A 24,460-nucleotide genomic window follows, 5' to 3' on the forward strand; every position below is an offset into this window, starting at 1 on the left:
ACCCATTCTCCTTAAAGTTTTCCAAAAAATAGAAGAGGAGGGAATACTCCCAAACTCATTCTATGAAGCCAACATCACCCTAATACCAAAACCAGGCAAAGACCCCACCAAAAAAGAAAACTACAGACCAGTATCCCTGATGAACGTAGATGCAAAAATACTCAATAAAATATTAGCAAACCGAATTCAAAAATACATCAAGAGGGTCATACACCATGACCAAGTGGGATTCATCCCAGGGATGCAAGGATGGTACAACATTCGAAAATCCATCAACATCATCCACCACATCAACAAAAAGAAAACAAAAACCAAATGATCATCTCCATAGATTCTAAAAAAGCATTCGACAAAATTCAACATCCATTCATGATAAAAACTCTCACAAAATGGGTATAGAGGGCAAGTACCTCAACGTAATAAAGGCCATATATGATAAACCCACAGCCAACATCATACTGAACAGCGAGAAGGTGAAAGCTTTTCCTCTGTGATCGGGAACAAGACAGGTATGCCCACTCTCCCCACTGTTATTCAACATAGTACTGGAGGTCCTAGCCACAGCAATTAGACAAAACATAGAAAAACAAGGAATCCAGATTGGTAAAGAAGAAGTTAAACTGTCACTATTTGCAGATGACATGATATTGTACATAAAACCCTAAAGACTCCACTCCGAAATTACTGGAGCTAATATCAGAATTCAGCAAAGTTGCAGGATACAAAATTAACACACAGAAATCTGTGGCTTTCCAATACACTAACAATAAACTAATATAAAGAGAAATCAGGAAGACAAGTCCATTCACAATAGCATCAAAAAGAATAAAATACCTAGGAATAACCCTAACCAAGAAAGTGAAAGACTTATACCCTGAAAACTATAAGACACTCTTAAGAGAAATTAAAGAGGTCACTAACAAATGGAAACTCATCCCATGCTCCTGGCTAGGAAGAATTAATATCATCAAAATGGCCATCCTGCCCAAAGCAATATACAGATTTGATGCAATCCCTATCAAAATACCAACAGCATTCTTCAATGAACTGGAACAAATAGTGCAAAAATTCATATGGAAACACCAAAGAGACCCCGAATAGCTAAAGCAATCCTGAGAAGGAAGAATAAAGTGGGGGCGGATCTCACTCCCCAACTTCAGTCTCTACTACAAAGCTACAGTAATCAAGACAATTTGGTACTGGCACAAGAACAGAGCCACAGACCAATGGAACAGAATAGAAACTCCAAACATTAACCCAAACATATATGGTCAACTAATATTCGATAAAGGGGCCATGGACTTACAATGGGGAAATGACAATCTCTTCAACAGATGGTGCTGGCAAAACTGGACAGCTACATGTAAGAGAATGAAACTGGATCACTGTCTAACCCCATGCACAAAAGTAAATTTGAAGTGGATCAAAGACTTGAATGTAAATCATGAAACCATTAAACTCTTAGAAAAAAACATAGGCAATAATCTCTTAGACATAAACATGAGTGACCTCTTCTTGAACATATCTCCCTGGGCAAGGGAAACAAAAGCAAAAATGAACAAATGGGACTATATCAAGCTGAAAAGCTTCTGTACAGCAAAGGACACCATCAATAGAAAAAAAGGTATCCTACAGTATGGGAGAATATATTTGACAATGACAGATCCGATAAAGGGTTGACATCCAAAATACATAAAGAGCTCACACAACCTCAACAAACGAAAAGCAAATAATCCAATTAAAAAATGGGCAGAGTTGCTGAACAGACAGTTCTCTAAAGAAGAAATTCAGACGGCCAACAGACACATGAAAAGATGCTCCACATGGCTTGTCATCAGAGAAATGCAAATTAAAACCACAATGAGATATCATCTCACACCGGTAAGGATGGCTACCATCCAAAAGATAAACAACAACAAATGTTGGCGAGGTTGTGGAGAAAGGGGAACCCTCCTACACTGCTGGTGGGAATGTAAATTAGTTCAACCATTGTGGAAAGCAGTATGGAGGTTCCTCAAAATGCTCAAAATAGAAATACCATTTGACCCAGGAATTCCACTTCTAGGAATTTACCCTAAGAATGCAGCACTCCTATTTGAAAAAGACAGATGCACCCCTATGTTTATCGCTGCACTATTTACAATAGCCAAGATATGGAAGCGACCTAAATGTCCATCAGTTGATGAATGGATAAAGAAGATGTGGTACATATACACAATGGAATATTACTCAGCTATAAGAAAAAAACAGATCCTACCATTTGCAACAACATGGATGGAGCTAGAGGGTATTATGCTCAGTGAAATAAGCCAGGAGGAGAAAGACAAGTACCAAATGATTTCACTCATATGTGGAGTATAAGAACAAAAGAAAACTGAAGGAACAAAACAGCAGCAGAAGCACAGAACCCAAGAATGGACTAAGAGTTACCAAAGGGAAAGGGACTGGGGAGGATGGGTGGGAAGGGAGGGATAAGGGCGGGAAAAAAGAAAGGGGGCTTTATGATTAGCATGTATAGTGTGGGGGGCACGGGGAGGGCTGTGCAACACAGAGAAGACAAGTAGTGATTTTACAGCATCTTACTATGTTGATGGACAGTGACTGTGAATGGGTTTATGGGGGGACTTGGTGAAGGGGGAAACCTAGTATACATAATGTCTTTCATGTAATTGTAGATTAATGATTACCAAAATAAAATTAATAAAAAAAAATTACATCTAACACATTTTATTTGGGAAATGTTTAACTTTAAGACTGAATCTGTTTAAGTGTTTTTAAGTGTGCAGATATAAAACATTTTACAGAGAAAACATTTATGTGTTTTTCAGCAACAAAATTATATAACAATGACAAAGGTATTTCCCAACAACCACCTTCAGGATAGTCTTGCCACAACTCAGTTTTCAATCAGAAAACAGATATTTTCATACTTATATCATCAACTTTTGAAAGGGATAAATTACATGTGTTGGATTTAACAAAATATCTGCTAGTATACTCTGGAAATTACTTTAAATGAATCAGTAAATTTAGACCTTTAGCTTCTGTAAAAGTAAAAGACACTATTTTTGACATTAAAAATTCTTTCAACAATTAAACCTGTAAGCCTTTGTGTTATAAAACAGTTTAAATATTTCTTCCCATTTTAGGAAATGATTGTAGAGACTCTGTTATCCTCCACTGCCTTCTTTCACCCATACCTCATGTCCTCAGGAAGCACTATTATCTCTGCCTTCCATACCCTGACCTCTTTGCAGCCCCTCTCTGCTTCCACAATGGAGAGACCTCTATCATTTCTAACCTTACCACGTGGCTTCTAAAGCCTAACTTTATACTCATCAACTTCCTCAACAGATTTGTCAGAGTGATTTTTGTTTTTTTGGAAGTGTTAGACAGATCATGACACTAATCTGCTCAAACACTACAGTGTCTTCTCATTTCTCTCTCAGTAAAAGTGGAAAGTCCTCATGCTAATGACCACACCCTGCCTGACCTGTCACTCCCATCTTTTCCTCTGACGCCATCGCCTATTACTGTCCCCTCGATGACCCCAGTCCAGATGCTCTTGGACTCCACGCTGCTCATCCAACCTGCCAGCTGCACTTTTGCCTTCGGAAGGCTTTTCCACAGAAACGTCTTCCCGTAGAGACTTCAGATGTGGTTCCTCCACACCTTTCTTGCTCAGAACACACCTTCTCAAGGAAGCCAGTCTGACTCCTGTATTTCGTACTGTAACCAGCCTTCCCATTGTGCTCTTCCCCATTCTGAGCTTTCCCAGAGCCACCTGACCTGACTCTATCGTTTTACCTTTTGCAGTGACACTTACCACCTTACATATTATATAATTTATAGTTTTAGTATTTGATTTTTCATTGTCTATCCCCATCCAGGGGATTGTAAGCTCCAAGAAGGCATCTTTTTGTGTTGTGTAGGTCAGTACTATAACCTCCTCACTTAAAACAACACCTTTCAAATAGTAGTACTAAATATACCACGAATTAACCTCTAAATTGGGAATTAACCTCTACATTGCAAAAATTGAACATGCCAAAACATTATTACTAAGTTCATCGTTATTATTTTATTTAACACAAATGATTATACTCTGCACCAAGCTTGTTATGAAGAAAGTTTTCTTCTGAATATTTCACAAATACAATTATTTTTATTTTATCTTCCCAACAGTCTTTTGTTGAGGTGTGTGCTATTGTTACTCCCTTCATGCAGATAAAAGCGAACAGAAGACTAAGGGGACCAATGTTGATCCCTCCTACAGTAAAACTCCCACTTTCCTCTCAGGACACCTTCATGTCCACTGTGTGTTACATCCTCTCCAATGGACAGATGAAGTCAGGCCTCCAATAGTCACCCATATATTAAATATTTATAAAATGTAATATTCTTTTTCAGATAAAAAATACAAATTGCCTTCCCACAAACATTCTTCTTTTATGTCCCTTGTGTTGTATACACTCCACTGTGGAGACGAGTGTGTGTATGTATTTTTTGTTTTTTTCAGCCACCAACCATTTCTAGGGAAAATGATATAAGTCAAATGACAGTGTTCTAGAATATATAATTGGGAAAAAGAACTGCATATATGCTCGTCTTTCACCTCATGTAACCTACATAGAATGCTCATTTATCACCAATATATTTGCATTTGACTACCAATATTATTTTGCTAGAAACATTGTTTTCGAACTTTGCCTTGAGGAGCCTATCAAAATAAAACATTTGTAGCAGGTAAACCTCACCAGAGAACAAAGGGAATAACTTTTGATCTATTAAACGATTCTGTAACACTGTTTAAATAAAAGGTTTTGATACTATAGGTTGGAAATTTCTCTCCCATACCATACACACTATGATTCTGTATACTTAACCTTTGCTTGGCATGGTGAAATTCAGATAAGAAAGGCATTCTCCCAAAGGATTTACTAATTTAGTAAAGATTTTTAGAAATATCTTCCAGATAACTGAATATTTTGTTAGTGTAATTAATTAATAGTAATAAGGTACATATTCAGGCCCTGGAATCCATATTTTTAAATTTCCTATGTAAATGCTATTTTCAGGGTGTAGTATTTTCATGACAAATTAACTTATTTTATTCCTTTGTAAAAATATGTTTAAAATACACCATATTAAATGTAATCATAAAGTTGGTGTTTGCTGTAGTTTTATAAAGATATTGATAAAAATATTTTTTCTTTAATGTTTCAAAACATTGCTTAAGAAGACAATTTACTGATATTGTGGGGGTTTTTTTCCTTTTTTGATCTGTAAACCTCAACTCCCTCATAATCCCAGTACACCTAGTGTTATACAAATTCATTCACATTTCTTGAGGGGTTGCAATAACTACAAAAATTTTGAAACACATACTACACTGGCCATGGACAAGTTGCACCGTTTTGCATAAGAAAGGCTTATTTTGTAAGGGTGAAATGGAGAAATGGAGAACAGCAGCAAAGACACACAAAACGTGGGATTTAGTCTTGACATGAAGGAACAGTGAAGCACAGCTTGTTTATCAGTCTGACAAGCAGAGTACCAGCTGGCTAATTAAGTGAACCTAATTTAAACTAATGATGTAGATTCTCAAGATAATGAGCTAATGGCTAGAGGAGACTGCTGATGACACTTAAGAATACTCCTGAGGTGTCACAATAAGCCACTTCTGCATCCAAGCAGAACCTGCTTTAGCTCCACAGCAGACAAAACGAGGTCAGTTGCTTACCAGTTAGTCTTTGTACAGCAAAATATCACCTGTGTGTCCTTGCAAATATTTTAGTAGTAAGAAAGCAATGATCATTTGAAATTTAAAAAACACCAAGATTACAGATTCCATTAAAAATTGTGACCTTTTACTTTTTAAGCTGCAGATAAAAATTATATGATGTATCCACTGAAAACAAATATACCCTAATGGTAATAATTTAACATGAAGTTTGTAATCTCATGTTGTCAAGAAAATGTTTGTCATTTGAACAATAAAACATAACAATGCTGTCCAAATTTTTAAGTCTTTAATACTAAAATACATACTTAATACCAATCCACAAAATACATGCAAAAGAAAAAGTCAGAAATATTATTTCTTAGATAAGGTCAATATAAAACACTAGTGATCTACTTTAATTGAAATGAAAAAGAAAGCTTGAAAGATTAAATTTAAATAAATGTAGTGTTCTTTTATTCTTTGTTTACTTACTTTTTTTTCAGGAATAAGGCATTTGATTTTAAGGCACTGTCTCATTTCTCTATTCACACTGTAGAAAATTCTATAGCATTTTTTATCATGTTTGGGAGATGCTTAACTATATTTTAATTATAATTAATATTCTGAGTTAACTCTATATAGTATGAGTTCAACTAAATAAAGAGAGGCAGAACACACAATTAGTGCCATTTGGATGCAAAAAGGCTGACTTCTAACATTAGTTGAGAAAAGTGGTCATATTGAAAAAAGGTAATTTATATTTTACAAAATTAACTTTGCACTTTACAGATGACTTTAAGAGTATGCTCTGCCTTTTGTTATAAATAAAGTTTTAAATCACAAGTAAAGTGTCTAAAGTTAGCTTATAAATAGATATAAATATTATTTCTTTAAATAGTTTAAAACTCAAATTACCTTGGTTATTAATTTATAAAACACAGGTTCAATATTTAACTCTTTAATGTTTATTATTTATGTGTTGTCTTTAAATTAGGGAGAATTTGAGTGAATTTAAAATTCTAAGAAATGAAGTATTTTCAAGGACAAAATAGAGTCATTAGGATATTCATAATACACCTTTAAGCATGTACTTTTGAGGATTCAAATTCACATTATTTAAGTTAATGTTAAAACAAATAGAAGGACATGTTATTTCATCAGTAGGTAGTAGACTCATGGAATTATCTAGAGAGGTTTACCGACTAAAATTATACACGGTTGCTACAAAAAAAGAGATCTGAAGACAACTTCAAAGATAGAAAAAAAATTTAATTTCTTAAAAAGAGAATATTTTGTATTATATATCTAAAATCTTAGCTGCTATTTAAAGTTAACAATAGGCCTCAAGAAGTAGTGTCCATATCAGGAAGACTACTAGACTGAATGTACCCAGTATGGAAATTTTCATTTCATAAACTCCGGTGACCTCAAAATTTCGACAGAAGTTGTAGAATGTTGTAGAATGGTCCACATCATTGCAGCTGGTACTTCATTCTCCTTTCCAGCAAGGTATTCCGTAGACCCTATAATTTTAAAACCTTTCCTTTTTATTAACAGAAGGATAATATTTGACTGCGTCATACACCTTCCAAAGCTCCATGAGCAGCCCAAGACATACACCTGCCTCTCTGCCTTTCTACTTCAAGTATTAAGGGCCCACATTTCTCCTACAATAGAGACATAGCTGATTTGCTATTCTCGGTGCCTACTGTTCTCCAAACAGAAGGCACGGACAAGAAAGCAAGGGAAGAAAGCTGATAGTGGAGGTGCAGAGCAAGAGGCACTAAGGGAAGGTTAAGATATGTCTTCGATGAGAGAAGTCTGAGAATACACAGAGACTATAGTCAGAGCACGGAGGATTAAAACAGGAAGTCAACGACCAAGGCAACGAGGACACACATGTTTAAATTACTAGAACTCATGAAATTGCCTGCTAAAATGAGAACTTTCCCTGTAAACCTATAAAAATATTCCTTTTTATTCCTTTTTGGGTTACATGTTATTAACTTATATTTTCCTTTTAATTTGTTCTTCCCACTATGTTTTAAAAGTTTACTACCGTGACTTTTACTCAAATAGTTTCTTAGTTCCTTTTATTCTCTACTAAGATTGTGGTTACATCGTCTTTTATTAAATTCTAATAATTTTAATTGTGACTTTTGTCCTTTTTCTTTGCCAAAATTCCCAAAGTTTCCTTTTGTTTAGTCTTTTTTGAATGAACAAATTTTTACCTTTTATACTTTAATTTCATTAAGTCTTTATATTCATTTCTCATGCTTCTTTGTTAGAGTATCCTGATTTTTTTCAGCTAATTTCTAGAATTATCTAATTACGTGTTTTCAGTCTATTATTATTTGTCTAAATGAAAGCAGCAAAATTCTTTCAAAGTACAACCTTATTTGGATTCAACATATTTAATCACGATTATCAAATAGTACTTGATATTTATGTAGATATTTTAAATTTACTTCAGTGTTGATAGCTTAACATTGTTTCAGAGAATCAGCATGAAATAATTTCATTAATATTTCTTGAGGCTTAATTTATAGCCTAATTTAGTGGTCATTTTCACTAAATGTTTCATTTAGTGATTGTTATGGTCTGAATATTTATGTTCCCCCAGTATTCATGTTGAAATCCAAGCTCCCAGAAACGAAGGTAGTAGGAGTTGAGGGCTTTAGAAAGGGGGTATTAGGTTATGAGTACGGAGCCCTCATTAATGAGATTAGTGCTTTTTTAAAAAAGGACCCCACAGAGATCCCTAACCCTTCCATCATGCGAGATGCAGTGAGACAATGCAGGCTGTGAACCAGGAAGAGGGCCCTCACCTGATCATGAGCATGCCAGCACCCTGATCTCAGACTTCACAGCCTGAGAACTGTGCAAAATTAATTACCGTTGTTTATAAGCTATGCAGTCTGTCATAATTAGTTGTAGCAGCTTAAACACATTAAGATAGTGAAATGTTTAGTGATGATGTATATTTAATCATTGCTGGATGCCATGGTTAATTCCTGTATCTGTTAGTTTAAGCATAGTAAGGGTGTTGTTCAATTCACATATAGTATTAATTTTATGTATTGATTTACCAATTATGGATGTATCACATACTTCTCACTTTGATCATATGTGGATCTCCTCCAGTAGTTCATGCAATAGTCATTTTATAAAATTGTAACTAATCATGTTTTTCATCTTATATGTTCTTTTTTTTTTTTTATCTTATATGTTCTTAATCATTTTTTATTATTATCAAATAAGTAACTTGCTTGAACTTAATGCTTTGTGCCTTAAAGTACCTTTTAAAGCCTGATGGTAAAATAACCTCTCCAGCTTTATTGTTTTGTTTTTAGCATTGCCTGAAATATCTCATATTGTCCCTATGTGTCTAATTTTCTTTTAATCTTCATATGACTAGGTTTTCATTATTCAGTCCAAAAATTTTCTTTTTGCCTTTCAGTTTGTTACTTCACTCTATTCTCAGTTATTGTAATTATGGGCTTTTATTTGGTTTTATTCTATCAAATTTATTCAAATATTTGGTTTTATTCTATCAAATTCTTTTTTTATTTTTTCGTATTTGTCCTGGTTTTTCCATTTTTATTGTTTTGTCTTTCTTATTTCTTTTCTCCTCCACTGTACTTATTTGTATGTCATTCATTGAATTTAACTACTTCAAATAAAAACAACTTAGATTCTTAAAATATTAATAAACATACTCAACATATTTGTGGATAATCAGTTATTATTCCCATTGCAAAATAATACAGGAACCCTTAAATATTTAAAATCAAATCATCCCCACTGCCTAAATATTGTAGTACAATATTTAAAAACTTTAGTTGTTATTTTTGTCCTGTGTTTACTCTTAAAAATTTCAAACTTAAATGCAGAGAATAACTTTACTATTATTGACAGTATGTTTTAATAGATTATGTGTTTACCAATTTACTGGTTCACTACCACATTAAATTTATTGTTAAGTTAATTTTCCATATTCCTGAAGTAAACAATTTTCAGTCTTAGTTCTGGTTCCATTTATGTTGGTGATGAGGTCTATGTTTTTGTGTACTTGACACAATAAATAAATTATGTCTGGCTTTAGAATTATATTTTCACTAACCATATAATATCAGAGTATATTTTATTTCCATCTAGCCATTTAATAATATTTCACTTTCTTTTGTGTCATTATGCTATTGAGAAAATTGCAGCTCATAGTAACTCATCTACCATTTTAAGATCTTTCTTTTGATCTTTGGTTGTGCTGTACTGATATATTTAAGTATTGGTTTTTATTTCTATGTCAATGTCACTTGTAAATCTGAGGATTTACTATATTTTATTTTATATATTGTATGATAAATTATAATATATAATATATATATTATTCCTTATTACATTATAGGTAATTATCACTCATTAGCACTCATTTTGATCTAAATATTAACTTTTTCCCTTTCTTTTCATTATCTCCTTCTGACATATACCCTTTCTACTATTAATGGGTAATAAAGTTTGATACATTCAAATACTTTTGATTATCATTATTAGTGGTAGTTGTTCTATAATGTCACCACAAACACTGAATTTCTGAATACCGAACCATTCCTTCTTGAGGAAATATGTAGTTAGGTTCCTATGAACATCTGGTCAAATATTTTTATCAACTGATAAATGCATTACTTTATTTCATGTGTGTTTCTGTTCAAAGACACTTTACTTATAGATTCTTTATTAACTGACATCAAACTTACAGCCAAACAACACTACACCTCATGCCTGAATGAAGCACATTACGGCCTTATTACACAAGCATTTCAGCACTATATGGAGGGGCCATTTTAAACAGCAATATTTCCAACAAAGGAAAAATGAAAAAAAATACTCTATGTAGATGAAAAGAACACTTGTTTACAGTATGAAAATTAAAACAGAAAGTCAGTGCCTCTTCTTGTTGAACCTTAGCTGGGAACATGTATGTGGGAGACAGAATGTTCCCACTCTGTGTGTGTCCCTGAGTGACTGGGAAAGTGCTATTGAGTATTGATTTTGTGTTCTAAATAAACTTGAGAGAGTAGGTTAATTTTCAAATACAGAATAAACAAACAATGAGAATCTATTGTAACAGAATTGTCTAGAGTAAAAAAAAAAAAAAGAATAACACTAACAGCAGCAGCATGCAAACAAAATGATCTCAGTCAGTGTAGAGCCAGTGGCTGAACACAAGCCATGCCTGCTCCGTGTTTCCATGTGTGTAACATTCAAAATCAGGCAACACTTACTTATGGTGACCAAAATCTACATAAGGATAATCTTTGGATAGGTAATGACTAGATGGAGTAATAAAGCATTATTCTTATCCTTATTATTTTATCATAACAAGATCTTAAGGAGAACTACTTAGACTGAGGCCCAATTTTCTAAGATTCATATCTGAAAACTGCCCACAATCAGGATTATATCATAACATGATTTTTAATATATTAGCATTGTATGTTTTTTACATTCTCTTTCTATTCAACAGTAACTATAGGCACTTCCAAAAACAATATGGTTTATCTGATTCTTACCATTACATGAACACTTAATTATCAATATTTTCTATAATTTAAATTTTTACATCATTGTCAGAAGATGGAAGTTATATGAATAAGTGATGTTAGCTTTCCTCATGTTTGAATATCTAGTAAGTAATATGTATTCAGTCAGTGTAGGTTTCCAGTTTGAAAACTGAATTTAAAGACCAGCTTGATTATTCCTGAAACGCACTTTTAATTTTAACCTATTAGCTAAAAGGTCTTGATAATCTCAAACTGAATGACTGTGATTTGTTACAGCTGAAATAATAAAATCAACCTGACAAAAAATTCAGCGGTCTCAAAGACAGAAGCATAAGAGGTGAAATATACAGAAAAATATATTCTCACATTAGATATTGGACCATTAGATAGTATATACCTGATAATTGAGCAACCCTTGGAGACCTTAGAGTATTCCCATGAAACAGTTATTTATCCTTTTACTTACGATTGTACTGATCATTCTCATATTAGATAGTGAATCATTAGACTAATTTTCTGCCATCAATTTGTAACCCTAGAGATACTGGAGTTTTCTAATAGAAATACTTTTCATTCCTTTATTTGTGATATCAAAAATATCTCATAGGCAATCAACAGATTTATATAGGATGGATGAACAGATAGATAGATAGATGAATTCATGTGAAGCTGTTAAGGACTCTTAGAATGGGAAGCTCAACTATGCATTCCTTAGCATTTTTTGTGGTTCTAGTCAGTAATCAATATTGGAGGGATTAACACGTACTTCAATATTCTATTTCAAGCCAATATTGATACCAAAAAAAAATCTGTAAATATAGGGAATGGTTAGGTTCCAATGTCTCTCAGAATTTTTATAGTAAACAGGTATATAGCTCTAATATATGCCAAGCTCTGATACAAATACTTTTAATTGATCGATCTAATCCTTAATATAACCTTATGAGATATGCAGTTATTATTCCCATTTAACAGATTATACATACCTTATAAAGCTATTGTAAATTGTTTTTCCCTGAGCTGAGAAGGAATAGATTATACTAATAAAGAGCCCAAATACTGGAGACAAGACTGCTCAGAGGCAAACCCTACAGTGCCCTTCAGCTGTTGTGCCACTGAGCCCAAGTAGACTGCCTGAGTCGGACAGTCTTGGAAAGACCAGGAAATGAACCATAATGGTTTTCATAACTATGACCATGACAATCCTTGTTGGAGACTTTTTTCTCTATCAATGACCTACATATTACTTGTATTACTACTACAGCAAAACCTTCTAAGTTACATCATCCAGTAAAACCTACTATTGTCTCAGTTTTTGTTAAGAATAAAATGAGAAAAATTTCTGGGATGACAACTAGAGATGTTAATTGACCTCTGACTGGGATTCTCCTTGATCTAGAAAGAATAAGCAACTTCGATGATGATTATTGTTGTGGAACTAGTAGTGTTAGTATTGTGATGTGTTTATGGAATATAATTTTGAAAAGATATTTAAGTTACCTATTAATTCATTAGGCTCAAGGAGGAGAATGAGAGGACAATGTGCAGAAAGTGCATATATTTTCCAGTTATCCAAGTAATGAAGCAAGTTATCAATGATAACCAAAGATAATTAGATTATATAATTTTTTGAAATCACATTTAGAACTAGGAATCATTCATACCTGAAAAACTTTTTGGGATTGCACATCAACAATAAGGACTCTGTCCAATGTTGGTTGTGCAACATAAATGAACTTGTCTTTGACATTAACAGCTGAGGCCCACACACACTTCTGAATTTCATCTCCTTCAGCTTTGGGGCAGACTTCATCCTATATTATAGGAAATAAAATGAATATCTCAAATTATAATATGGCCATAGCTATATTATGGATAGAATTAATGTTGGATGCTTTACTGCTTTCAATATCTAAAGTTAAATACTTACACATATGTATTATATACATATATATGTATTTATATATTTATAAAGACTTAAATCAAATTAAACAATAAAATATAGAGAGAAATAGTGTGAATGATAACCATTTAAAATAAATTTTGGCGAGTCTTTAATTACTTTTTTACTAATAAGATACAGTCCTTTCATTTGTCACTACTGTTCATAACTCAGTAAGTTGAGAAATACATAATGAATCAAATATTTCCTCACAGATCCCCCAGTTTCAAGCTTCTTGACCAAACATTAAATATCACACTAAAGTATATTTAGAGCTTCTCAAAACATCAGTGGCCACCCCATGGCATGTCCATGGTCTTCTTGAAAGCTACCAAATCCACTGGAAATGATTGAAGAGTCTTCTAATTTGTAGAGAATCAGAAGCTTAAGAAAATTATAGTAAGGTAGTTATTCAGAATGCCTATTTTATTTTTCAGTTTGGTATAAACTTCAAACTTTACAAAATCCTTTAATCTGTCCAAGGCTTGTTATTCTGCTCTTTTATCCTAGAACTGCATTCTGGTTGAATATTGCGTAGTCTATGTTAGATGACCATAACTGAGGCAACAAACACATTCTATTTCTTCCCTTCCTGCATTTTTTAGATAAGTGAATGTTGAAAAAATAAGTAAGAATTTGTGATTCATGAGCTCGCAGACTCATCACAAGTACAAGAAATGTCATTTAGCTCATTATTTTTGTTTCAGGTTTTCCTTTTATTCACTGGTCTATTGGTTTTGTAGTTCATTCATTTTACTTGTAATTAGAAAAACCACTAAGAAGAGAGGTTTATTGAACTATGTGTAAAATATGTTTGTAAGGATAAATATTTACTTATATAACGACAATGGTACAATGATAAACATGGATTCCAGGGGCTCATTTGTTTTATGATTTAAGTCTTATCATCAACTACTGCTATCTAATTTATTGATTTGTATACTCTAGTTAATAACTTTTAAGCTAAATTAGAATATTCTTTGCCTTCTCTAATTCAAATAAAAACATAATTTTTTTTACAGAGATTCCATTCATTTGTATTTAATAATCATGAAACAAAATCAACAAGGTTTTCATTATCAGTACCACTAAACATTTCTTCTAATTTAAAAATAATGCTGATAGCTGAAACCATAGTTAGCATTTAGAAATTAAAATGAGTACAACTATAATAAACCCTTTTTTAAGCAGCACAACCATAACAGGTGGTTTTACTGTTTGTATAAGATGTGTAAAGAATGTAAAAACCAGAGCACTTTCGAGTGAGATGCTCAGTATATGTTCTGTTTTTGGTCTCCAAAATTCAGATCTGAATCAGGGAGGGCCCGGAGTGTTCAATAATTTTTAAGATGCAGTCCAGAATCAGCCAAAATACCAATGGTAGTATTTTTCAAACAACACAGGTTGTTCCTGGCTTCTAGGGCACAGCAAAGAAACTGAAATCTAAACTTCCAACATATGCTTCTGGTAGTTCTGAATGCATGAAACTAACTCCATTTCATGAAATGCACCATAATCATTCCAAGAGGGCTACCAGTGGGGACCTCCTGTGTGATGCCCATGACACCCCTAAGCAGGCAGCATAAATAAGCATAAAGGCAGAAATCTGTCCTCACCACATGCCAGAATACAGTACAGCAATTTCATTCATCAATTCACTGAAACACTATTTCCTATGTGAAACATTTTTCTTCAAAAGTATATTAAATATCTTTGACAAGAACCTATTCTGTGAGAATCAAACACTGTATAAAATATACACTTGAAAAGTATGAAGAGGTGGGAAAAAGTGGGAGCTAAGGTTGATGAAAGGCTCTGAATAAAGGAAAATTGTTTACAAATTCTTTGCAGTTGTGTAAAAGCTAATGACAAAACCCGCCAAAATAATAGGATGTGTGAGTGACCTGACCCATAACAGTCAGCCCAGCTACTCCTGAACCAGGAGCAATTTCCACCCCTTTGTTTGCTGCAAAACTATTCTAAACAGTAAAATAAAATTCTCTGCTGGGAATTATTTCCTATTTGTATGCTGTTCCTATAAGATGTTCCTGACCAGACTCACAATCATTTTTACAAAGCCATTGAAAGTTTCCTGACAGTCACCCTGAATTTTCTCTGCTTTGCTTTATGCCATTATTTCTGATTATAGTCTATTAAGTTCCATTTTACAATAGCACTCTTATTTTTTCAGATTACATAAATTAATATTTATTTCTGAGGATGGGAATATTTTTCACATGCATTAAGCATTTAATGGGACAAAAGAGAATCTAAAAAATATCAGAGATGCTAAATAAGATTAAGATAATACATACTGAAGAGGAAAATTGTCAGGAATTATACAGAGAATATCATTAAATCACTTATTATAGAAATGTATATTACCATTTCAAGTGAAAGGAATTAATAAGATATTAGACCTAATGAGGATGAGAATCAATAAGAAAAAGAAAATTCTCATTCATAATTAGAACTTATCTATTTTCCTTTGGATCATGTCTATATTTTATTACACATTTCCTGTATATGTATTGTTCTCTTCCAAAATTTTAAAGGGATACTAGATTAGTGATGATGGAAGTTTTGATTTATCAATTAAAATGATATTGATGATACCTGATTTTCTAAACATAAGAGATTAAAATGGATATAAGCACTCATTTTCTATAGGACTTTTCATTTTTATTTATGTAATGATTATATGTTAAAAATACTTTGCCCTCACATCTTAAAATTTCTGTATCTCCCTCCTCATCTTCCTTTATAGCCCACTTTTAGCACATCTTATGTCATTTATGGCGAGGACAAATGCTACTTGTCACAAGCATCTATATTTTTCTTACATTCAACTCAACAGGTTTCCGTCCTTATGCCTCCCCTCATCCTTCTCTCTAATCATAGATTTGCTCCACTATCCTTTGCCTTCAGAAAGATTTGCCCTACATTTAATTTTAACTTCTGCTATGTTTCCAATTGTTCAATCATGAACATTCTCCTGCAGTTTAAGAAAACAATAAAACAACAATAATTAGATTCATCTGTTTTCCCTTCCAGTCATCTATCAAATTCTCTTCAGACATTGAACAAGCTGTCTAGAACTTTATTCCCACTTTCTGACCTTTCACTCTAGATTGTTCATGATTCAATCTCTTCCAAGAGAGATGTCTGGAAAAGTCACCACGAGTCTTAGAATTTCCAACCTTTACTCCTTAGTTCTTGTTGGGAAACATTTATTAAGCACTTACTATGTGAAATATATTGTGCAAAGCTATGTTTGGAAATAAAAACGTGAATATGGGAGAATGTCTGCTCTCAAGTTGCTTATGATTTTTGCCATATTTGGCTGTTTCAGACACTTGATTCTCCCCAAAAGGTTCTTTCATTTTTGTAAGGCAAGGATCAGAAAACTCGGGCTCCAGGCCATATTCTGCCCACTGTATGTTTTGGTATGTGGCCCAGGAACTAGGAAGTTTTTTGCATTTTTAAACGATTGGAAAATAAAACAAAAGAAAAACATTTTTGTGACATGTAAACATTATACGGAATTCAAATTTACATTAATAAAGATTTATTAGAACACAGTTACACCAATTCTTTTAAAATAAATCTATGACTGTTTTCATGTTGTCATGGCAAAAGCTGAAATGGGCTGCAACGCCTAAGATATTTACTATCTGGAACTTCACAGAATAAAATGTTGCTTATCCCTGTCCTAGGATGTATCCCAGTCCTAGTTATCATTGCAATCCTGCCAGTTCAGTTCTGTCTATACTGGCTTCTTTATGTTCTGTTCCCTAATTGTGACCTCATGAAAGCTAAGCTTCGGACTTTCCTGCTCTATTTCGTTTACATTAAATTCCTCTGAGAATTCTTTCTTTCCTAACGCCTTATTATAATCAGAATTAATATCTGGCTTTGCCATTCATCAGACCTTGCCCTTTCGGTCTCTTTCCAGAAAAATTCTAAATGTTCAGTTTGAAATGGAGACATAATAGGAGAGAAAAAAATATATTATATTAAAGGGAGCATTAAAGATGATTCAAAATTAAATAGAAAATAAACTTTAAAAAGGTGAAATGCATACACACACAAACACGAATAGATGTACCTAGACTAGATGGATAGAGATAAAGACACAGAGATACTTTCTATCTAGATAGAGTTAAGAAGGTTTGTTTTATATCAGAGAAGTTTAAAAAACAAAGGAATTTTTTAAAATAACATAAGGACTACTGGGTAGAAAAATAAGAAAGAATAAAATTGACTGTAATATGTATAGAGAATATAGTCAATGATTCTGTAACATCTTACTATGTTGATAGTTCACTGCACTAGAGTGGGTGAGGATTTAATAATACAGGTATCTGTTGAACCACTGTGTTGTATATTTGATCACCATAAGATTGTATATCAATTATACTTTAATAAAAAATAAACAAACCTATGTATACAACATAAGTATAAATGAGATGTAAAAGATCTTGTCTTTCATAAAAAGTTTAATAATAAACTTAATAATCTAAATAATGCCAGGCCTAGGAGCATGGGGAGCAAAAACACTGAAAAGGCAGGTTGGTTAAACATTAATAAGTTTGTGCTCCCTGAAGTATAAAGAAAAGTAAATATCTGACCTTCATAATTTGTACTACAAATACATTATGTAATTTACATAGGTATGAGTGAAAACAATTTTGTATTAGTACTATAATGAAGGCAGAAATAAATATGTAACAAATGAGGTGACCTAAGGTATATACACCAGTTTGAGCAATGAATCAGGCAATATTGTGGGTTCACCAAAGGGTGGTGTATAGACGCTCCTGGACAGGTGCTGAACCACTGTAAATGTATGTTGAGTCAAAGGAGGAGAGTCAGTGCTTGTTTGATGTTTTGATAAATATGTAAATATAAGCATTTAAGTTTGAAAACTTGTAGACATATTGTAGGTCTGGTTTTCTCACTGATCTGGTCACTAGTTATTGCAAATAAATTGGTTTTAATAGTTTTGCATTGATTAACTTCTCTGCTTCTCTACCAATCAGGTTTTTTTAGACTGGTAAGAGAGTTCCCTCCTTTGGCAGTAATTGAGAATTGGTAAGAAAGAGAGCTTTTGCAAAGAAAAATTAATTAGTTAAAAATTATATTATTCAAAATACGTAACTCTAATCTTCATTGTTCTCCAAAAATGACCTGTTCTCTAGCTAAATATTCTCTTCAAAATTTCATAAAATTCAGTGATTTCCTACTGCTACTGAAGTGCATACCACACATTTTATTAAACAAATTATTTTTTATCTACTTTCAGTAGCCGTATTTCCATCACCTAAATATTTTGTGACACATAATTTGGCATTTATTTATGTACTATCATTCTCATATGTTAACCTTTGCTTTTTCTGTATTTCTACATTTTCCAAACCTAATGGTGAAGGTACAATAAATGCATATTTAAATGTCATTTATCATAGCAAAAATTTTTAAAAACACCCTATGTTTATTTCTCAGTCATAATGTTTAACACTATGATATATTATCCAGAATCACTGAGAAACTGAATTTAGAGCAGCACTCTTCAAAATGTGGTCTGCAGACAGCTGCTAGTTGGCATGTCATCTGCTGTCAAGCTGAGAATAGTATAGAAACTTAAAATACCATTTAGAAACTTTTATAGCAATTCAACATTCCATGTACGTGATCAGCAGACCTATCTCCTTGAACAGGATTTAGACCAATTTGGGTGTCAAATTCATCTGAGGGTTTCATAGAGGGAAACTACCTACTGGTTAAAAACACAGATTGTACAAAATCCCAAGTAATTCCACAGATCGTTTAAGAAGCACTGATATCAAATTTCTGCTCTTTCTAGCTCTTTTGATCTCTCTCTTCCTCTCCTTCTCTCTTTCTCTTTTTTAAATAGATTTCTTTAATATCCCAAACAATGACAATCCGAGTCTATTGAGATAAATAGAAAAGTGAAAATGGAGCACGTGAAATAATAGTAGAATTTATCAAATACAGTATCAAATACAGTAGAATGTAAATAACTGTTCTCAGTGAAGATTTGTTTAGTTACTCATGAATGAAACAAAGGTTATTTTGTGGTGGATTGGAATGTTTAGGCTGGGATGCCCAGGATATTCTTTACAGTCATGTAGAAATCTATGTAATCACAGTTGAGCTATTTGTAAATACACTAGAAATAATGTATTCTTTTAATCTCACTTTGCAATATTTAAGAAAAGCTAGATCCTACAGTAATGTATTAAACAATTTAATATCAATGACCAACTCCCTTATTGGATCATTTTTTGAAAAGGCAATGAGGTTAAAGGTATTTTCATCAGTTTTTAGTTGAGATCACTGCTTATAACCAAAATGATACAATTGTTTTTTCTATAATTGGATGTATTCAGTTCATCTAATTTTATTTCCTCTTTCACTTATTAAAATCTAGGTCATATTATTCAAAGCATAGGTAGTCAGGGCAATGATTTGCCTTAATTTGGCCTGTCTCAGGAAAGTACCATATACCATGATTTTGATTCAATGACATCAAAGGTTCAAAGAACACATTACAAAAATTTTCATCCTTTCTTTTAACATAAGAAGAATTATTTATGTCTTTCAGTGTTAGACTAAAATGGAGTTGATAACATTATACTCTCATACACTGAGATCCAGTTTCTTTTCAGAGACAGTGTGTTAGAGAGGCTAAGAAAACAGACTTTGAGGTCAACTAGACCGAGATGTAACATTTGGCTTTACATTCATATCCGTTGCCTATATACCTTTTAAGCTTTTACCTCTTTGGCATAACATCTCCTATCACATAGGGTTATTATCTAGGTTAAATGAAATAAATCAGTTTCGAAAAAGTCAAGTGATTGATAAATGTTACCTGTTATTTTCATATAGAATTTTTCTATTGGCTACATTTCATGAAAACTATAGTAGCCGACACACTTTTTCATACATTTTTTTTTCAATTATTTAAGATTTTCATAGTGCTAATTTGAGGTGCAATGACTGTTGCATTTGGGATCAGGGGAATTTTTTTTCTCCTTTATCATTTCGTAATTCTGTGACATTGGGCAAATCATTTGACTCTTCTTATTTTCTCATCTGGAAATTGAGAATTAAATTAGGATTTTGTCAACTGTTTTCATATAAGAAAAAAATTCAAAACTATCTGAACTACATCTACTCTGCTTAAACAGAAAATGTTTTGCTAGTTTATAAAAATATTCTATTAAGAATAGTCAACTAAACAAATAAATGTGAGGTGTTAAATTTCAAATGCCTACAGAACATAAGGGAAGATAACTAGACATTTTGTAAATGTTTGGTTCTCCTGCTTCTTGTAAACGAGCAGGAATCCTGGCCAGTGATTGGCCTTACTGCCAGTGAGGCTGAGGATTCCTGGGGCAGGGGCTTAATGTCTGTTGAGAAAAGCACACATCTGGGGAGACCAAATTAATACAAAGACCAAAAGTTTCAAGTTAGGTTGAAGAACCAGTAAATAGAGTTTGGCAAGGAGTTGTTTGAATTGAAAGCTGACCTTAAGCACTTCAGGGGATTGGAAAATTATGTGGATATCAGGACCTGTAAATAACATGGAACCACAAGGTTCATGGTTGATCAACTTGATTAACTGACAGCATGGATAGTTCAATTAAAGATTTAGTTGTGTTTAATTTTGTTCCCCAATGTAATGAATATTTGATTTGTTTGTGAGTAATTGTACTCTTGTTTTAGTTTGTTTTACAAAGCACAGTTAGTAAATTAGGTGGGGGAAAAAAGAAAATTTTATTTTCTTACCAGATAACACATGAAATTAATTGATCATAAAAAAAAATGCTGAGCCTAATATGTAAACCTTTCTTTAAAATGATGAAAAGCTTGATATAATCATGCATCACTATGAACACTAATGAATATTGTGGGAAAATGGGGCTTAATTCTTACAGCTACATTCTATACTGTAGTTTAAGTAGCAGTAAAGAATGTTTGTTCCAACAGTCCCTTCCAACTATTGATTAATATACTCATGATTAAAAATATTAATAGAACATTAGTCTAAATGCCCAAGGTGTATATATCCCCCTTCACAATTTTTCTGACAGCTACGTATATAGCCTTTTTATTAAACTCTGAAAAGAAGGAGATTTTTTTATAAGGCAGTCGTCTACATTTTGGGTAGTGAGCTTAAAAATGCCTCCAATTTTCAGCTTCCAAACATTTGATTTGGCTATTCCCCTACATTTTGGGTAGTGAGCTTAAATATGCCTCCAATTTTCAGCTTCCAAACATTTGATTTGGCTATTCCTTTTGAAGCAACTCATTCATTACAAAATTAACATAAAAGTCTTTCAAACATGTAAAAATAATTTGTTAAAACAGTTTTTAAAACATGACTCCCAAAACTGAACTTCAGGTTTTTCACTTGAGTCCTATCTTGTGGACTTCATTTCCTCTACCTGCCTGATTATTCATTTCCTAGGTGTTGTTCATTTAAAAATCTATATTTGCTTTAGTAATGTGATCAGAACACAGAGAAATGAAATCTGTCAAAATAAAATTGCTTTCTTTGAAAAGACATTTTTAATGAATTTATTTGGAGTAACTTACCTTGATGCTTTGAAATTTTTATTTTAAAATGAGTAAATTAAATTATGTCTTATTGTTACAAGTTTACACAATAATGAGAGAATAAAGTAAAACTTTTAGGAAAAGGGTCAAACAATTTGAATGAGATATAATTTCAGAAACAATATGAGTTCCCCTTCTCTTCTTTAAATGATCATCTCTTTTTAAGTAGCAATACATGAGTTTTGATAATGCACATTTTACAGATTTCTCTTTCTGGACATCAGTTGAGGATCAAGACAGGCTTTATTGATTACTTTTCTAAGTATGCATATATATCTCTCCCTGTGAAACTCTTATAACCATTTATAAAAGTTTACATAAAAGCATAAAGTGAATTAATTTTATGATTGTTGGATTATCTACATTTGGTTTAATGCAGTATAATATCATTTAGACATTAAACTTTTTTTCTGTAGCACGCAGTCTCACAATGCAGATGGTGACATGTCATTTTAATTGAATTCTTCCATCTTCCCACATTGTCCTGCACAGAAGTGCTGTTTGTGAAAGACAACCTTGATAGGTTTTGCAAGTAATAGGTCTTTTGTTACTACTAATGACTGAAATAATTTATTTTGAAGTATGATAGATTTATTTTTAAAAATTATAGGGCTGTATATAGGCTAATTAGATGCATTTCTATTTTTAAACTTTATTATAATTCACAGCTAACTTTACATAGGAATGCCTACATTGAGTAACATTATATTTTGCTTTTTTGGTAAAAGTTCTTTAAAAATATTTAAGCATGATTTATATTACCAGTTAATTATTATTACAAGTGAGTTTACATTCTATCTCTTACAGGTATGTAGTGAAAAAATACTGGCCAAATAATTGATATATGTATGTATTTTGCCATGTTAGTATCACTTAAGTAAAAACCATGAAAATAGACCCGTGTTTAAATCATATTTTGTAAGCATTTAGAAATAAATGTTACATTAAAATAATAATTTAGCTCAGTACCTACCTTCTTTATAGGTAGGAGGGTATAGAGTTGTTCTTTCTCCTTAGAATATTTTTATTTATTACATTGCCAACAAATTCAATTTTTTCTTGTCTTTCTTTTATTGACAAATTAGATAGGGATCCTGCCACACTATCCAGCTGAGAAAAATTATCGAGTAACTAGTAAAAAACAATATTGAGTGAGAAGGCACCAAAAGTGCCTCTGTGACTAAGTTCAGTGTAAGCCCTTTAAAATGTATACAGATTATCTAACCAGATACGCTATTAGTTTATTCCATCTTTAAGTTTTCCAAGTAATTTCAAAAGTGGGTTGTCAGAAGACAATGTTTTTGTGAAATTATATTGGTAAATAACTGTATGTTGAAAGTTTCACATTAAAGAGTTACTATTTTTTAATGAAAATGATACTAGTATATAGTTTTTAAATATGTGAAGTTCATTTCCTCTTGCTCTTATTAGAAGGAACACATTTTTATTCTTAAAAGAGAAGTGAGATAGGACTGACAGTTGCTGTATTTTTCAGGGTGGAAAAAATAACACTTCAGGGCTAGTCAGTAAATGGATCCAGTTCCTGAAACAAGAAACGCCTTGGTGGTGATTTCGGGCAGCACAGCTGTATTGCCAGTAGTTGTACCTCTCCATGATATCTCACATTTCATTTTCTTGAAAGCTGTACAGATGAGATTTAAAATCGGATGGAACAATTGCCTTGCTGTTCAGAAAAGCCTGGATGAATGTTAGGTTTTGCCTTATAGAGAAAAAAGGAGCTTTAACGGGCAACAAATTATCAGCTTAAATAGTTAAGAAATGAACAACAATTTTGAAGTTTAAGTTCTGCTTTCCTTGTAATTCATATTATATAGTCGTATCTTAAATCTTCACATAGAAAACATACAAAAATTATTATGTGATCAAGAATATGGAGAAATGCAAGCTAGTCATTTTAAACTTTCAGCATAAATTTTTAAAAATTTTAGCAATTCAAATATTTAAAAGATTGAAGGCATTAATGTTTGTATTGATTTTCCTCCTGCACCACCTCTCAAACTATTCAAACTGAGATTTATGACCTATCTGAAATGTGAAAATAATATTGAAGAAATAATTAGCCTTCAGTGTTAAATTGCAAGTTTGACAACTATTGTTGCAATATAAAATATAAACAAGAAATGAAACAGCTCAGAAAATTAAATAAGAATTTTAAGAAATGTCAAGGAAAATATGGACTAAGATTTAAATAAATCATTAAAATTATAAATCTAATCCACAAATACATTAAAATAATTACATAGCTTTCAACATATTTAAAAGGAAGAGAAGTTAGAAATTGTGTAAGCAAAATTATCATCTTTTGTAGAGGAACACCAATAGAACATTTCTGTATTTAAAACATTTTTACCACTCAAACCTATTACTTTGAAAAAAGAAATAAGTATTTCTTTGTGAGTAAAAATAAGTCTTAGTCCATAAACTGTAATTTAAGATCACACAAGTTATCTTTATGTGATTTTGTAAATCTCAAGTAAAATGGTTTCATGTTTAAGACATTTGTATGAATAATTTTTACATTAAACTCTTCAATTTTACCCTTAAATGTCTTGAAAATTC

General features: G+C 32.3%; 1 protein-coding gene across 1 annotated transcript in view; it reads right to left on the reverse strand.

The window, feature by feature from the left end:
* Window positions 1-24,460, reverse strand: part of FSTL5 (follistatin like 5) — an 856,022-nt gene that overhangs the window by 84,486 nt on the left and 747,076 nt on the right. Inside the window, exon 13 of the mRNA XM_036892294.2 lies at window positions 12,954-13,103. Coding sequence (XP_036748189.2) covers window positions 12,954-13,103 — 150 coding nt within the window. The remainder of the gene's footprint in view (window positions 1-12,953; window positions 13,104-24,460) is intronic.

Source organism: Manis pentadactyla, chromosome 1 (assembly GCF_030020395.1).
Source record: "Manis pentadactyla isolate mManPen7 chromosome 1, mManPen7.hap1, whole genome shotgun sequence".
Lineage (NCBI taxonomy): Eukaryota > Metazoa > Chordata > Mammalia > Pholidota > Manidae > Manis > Manis pentadactyla.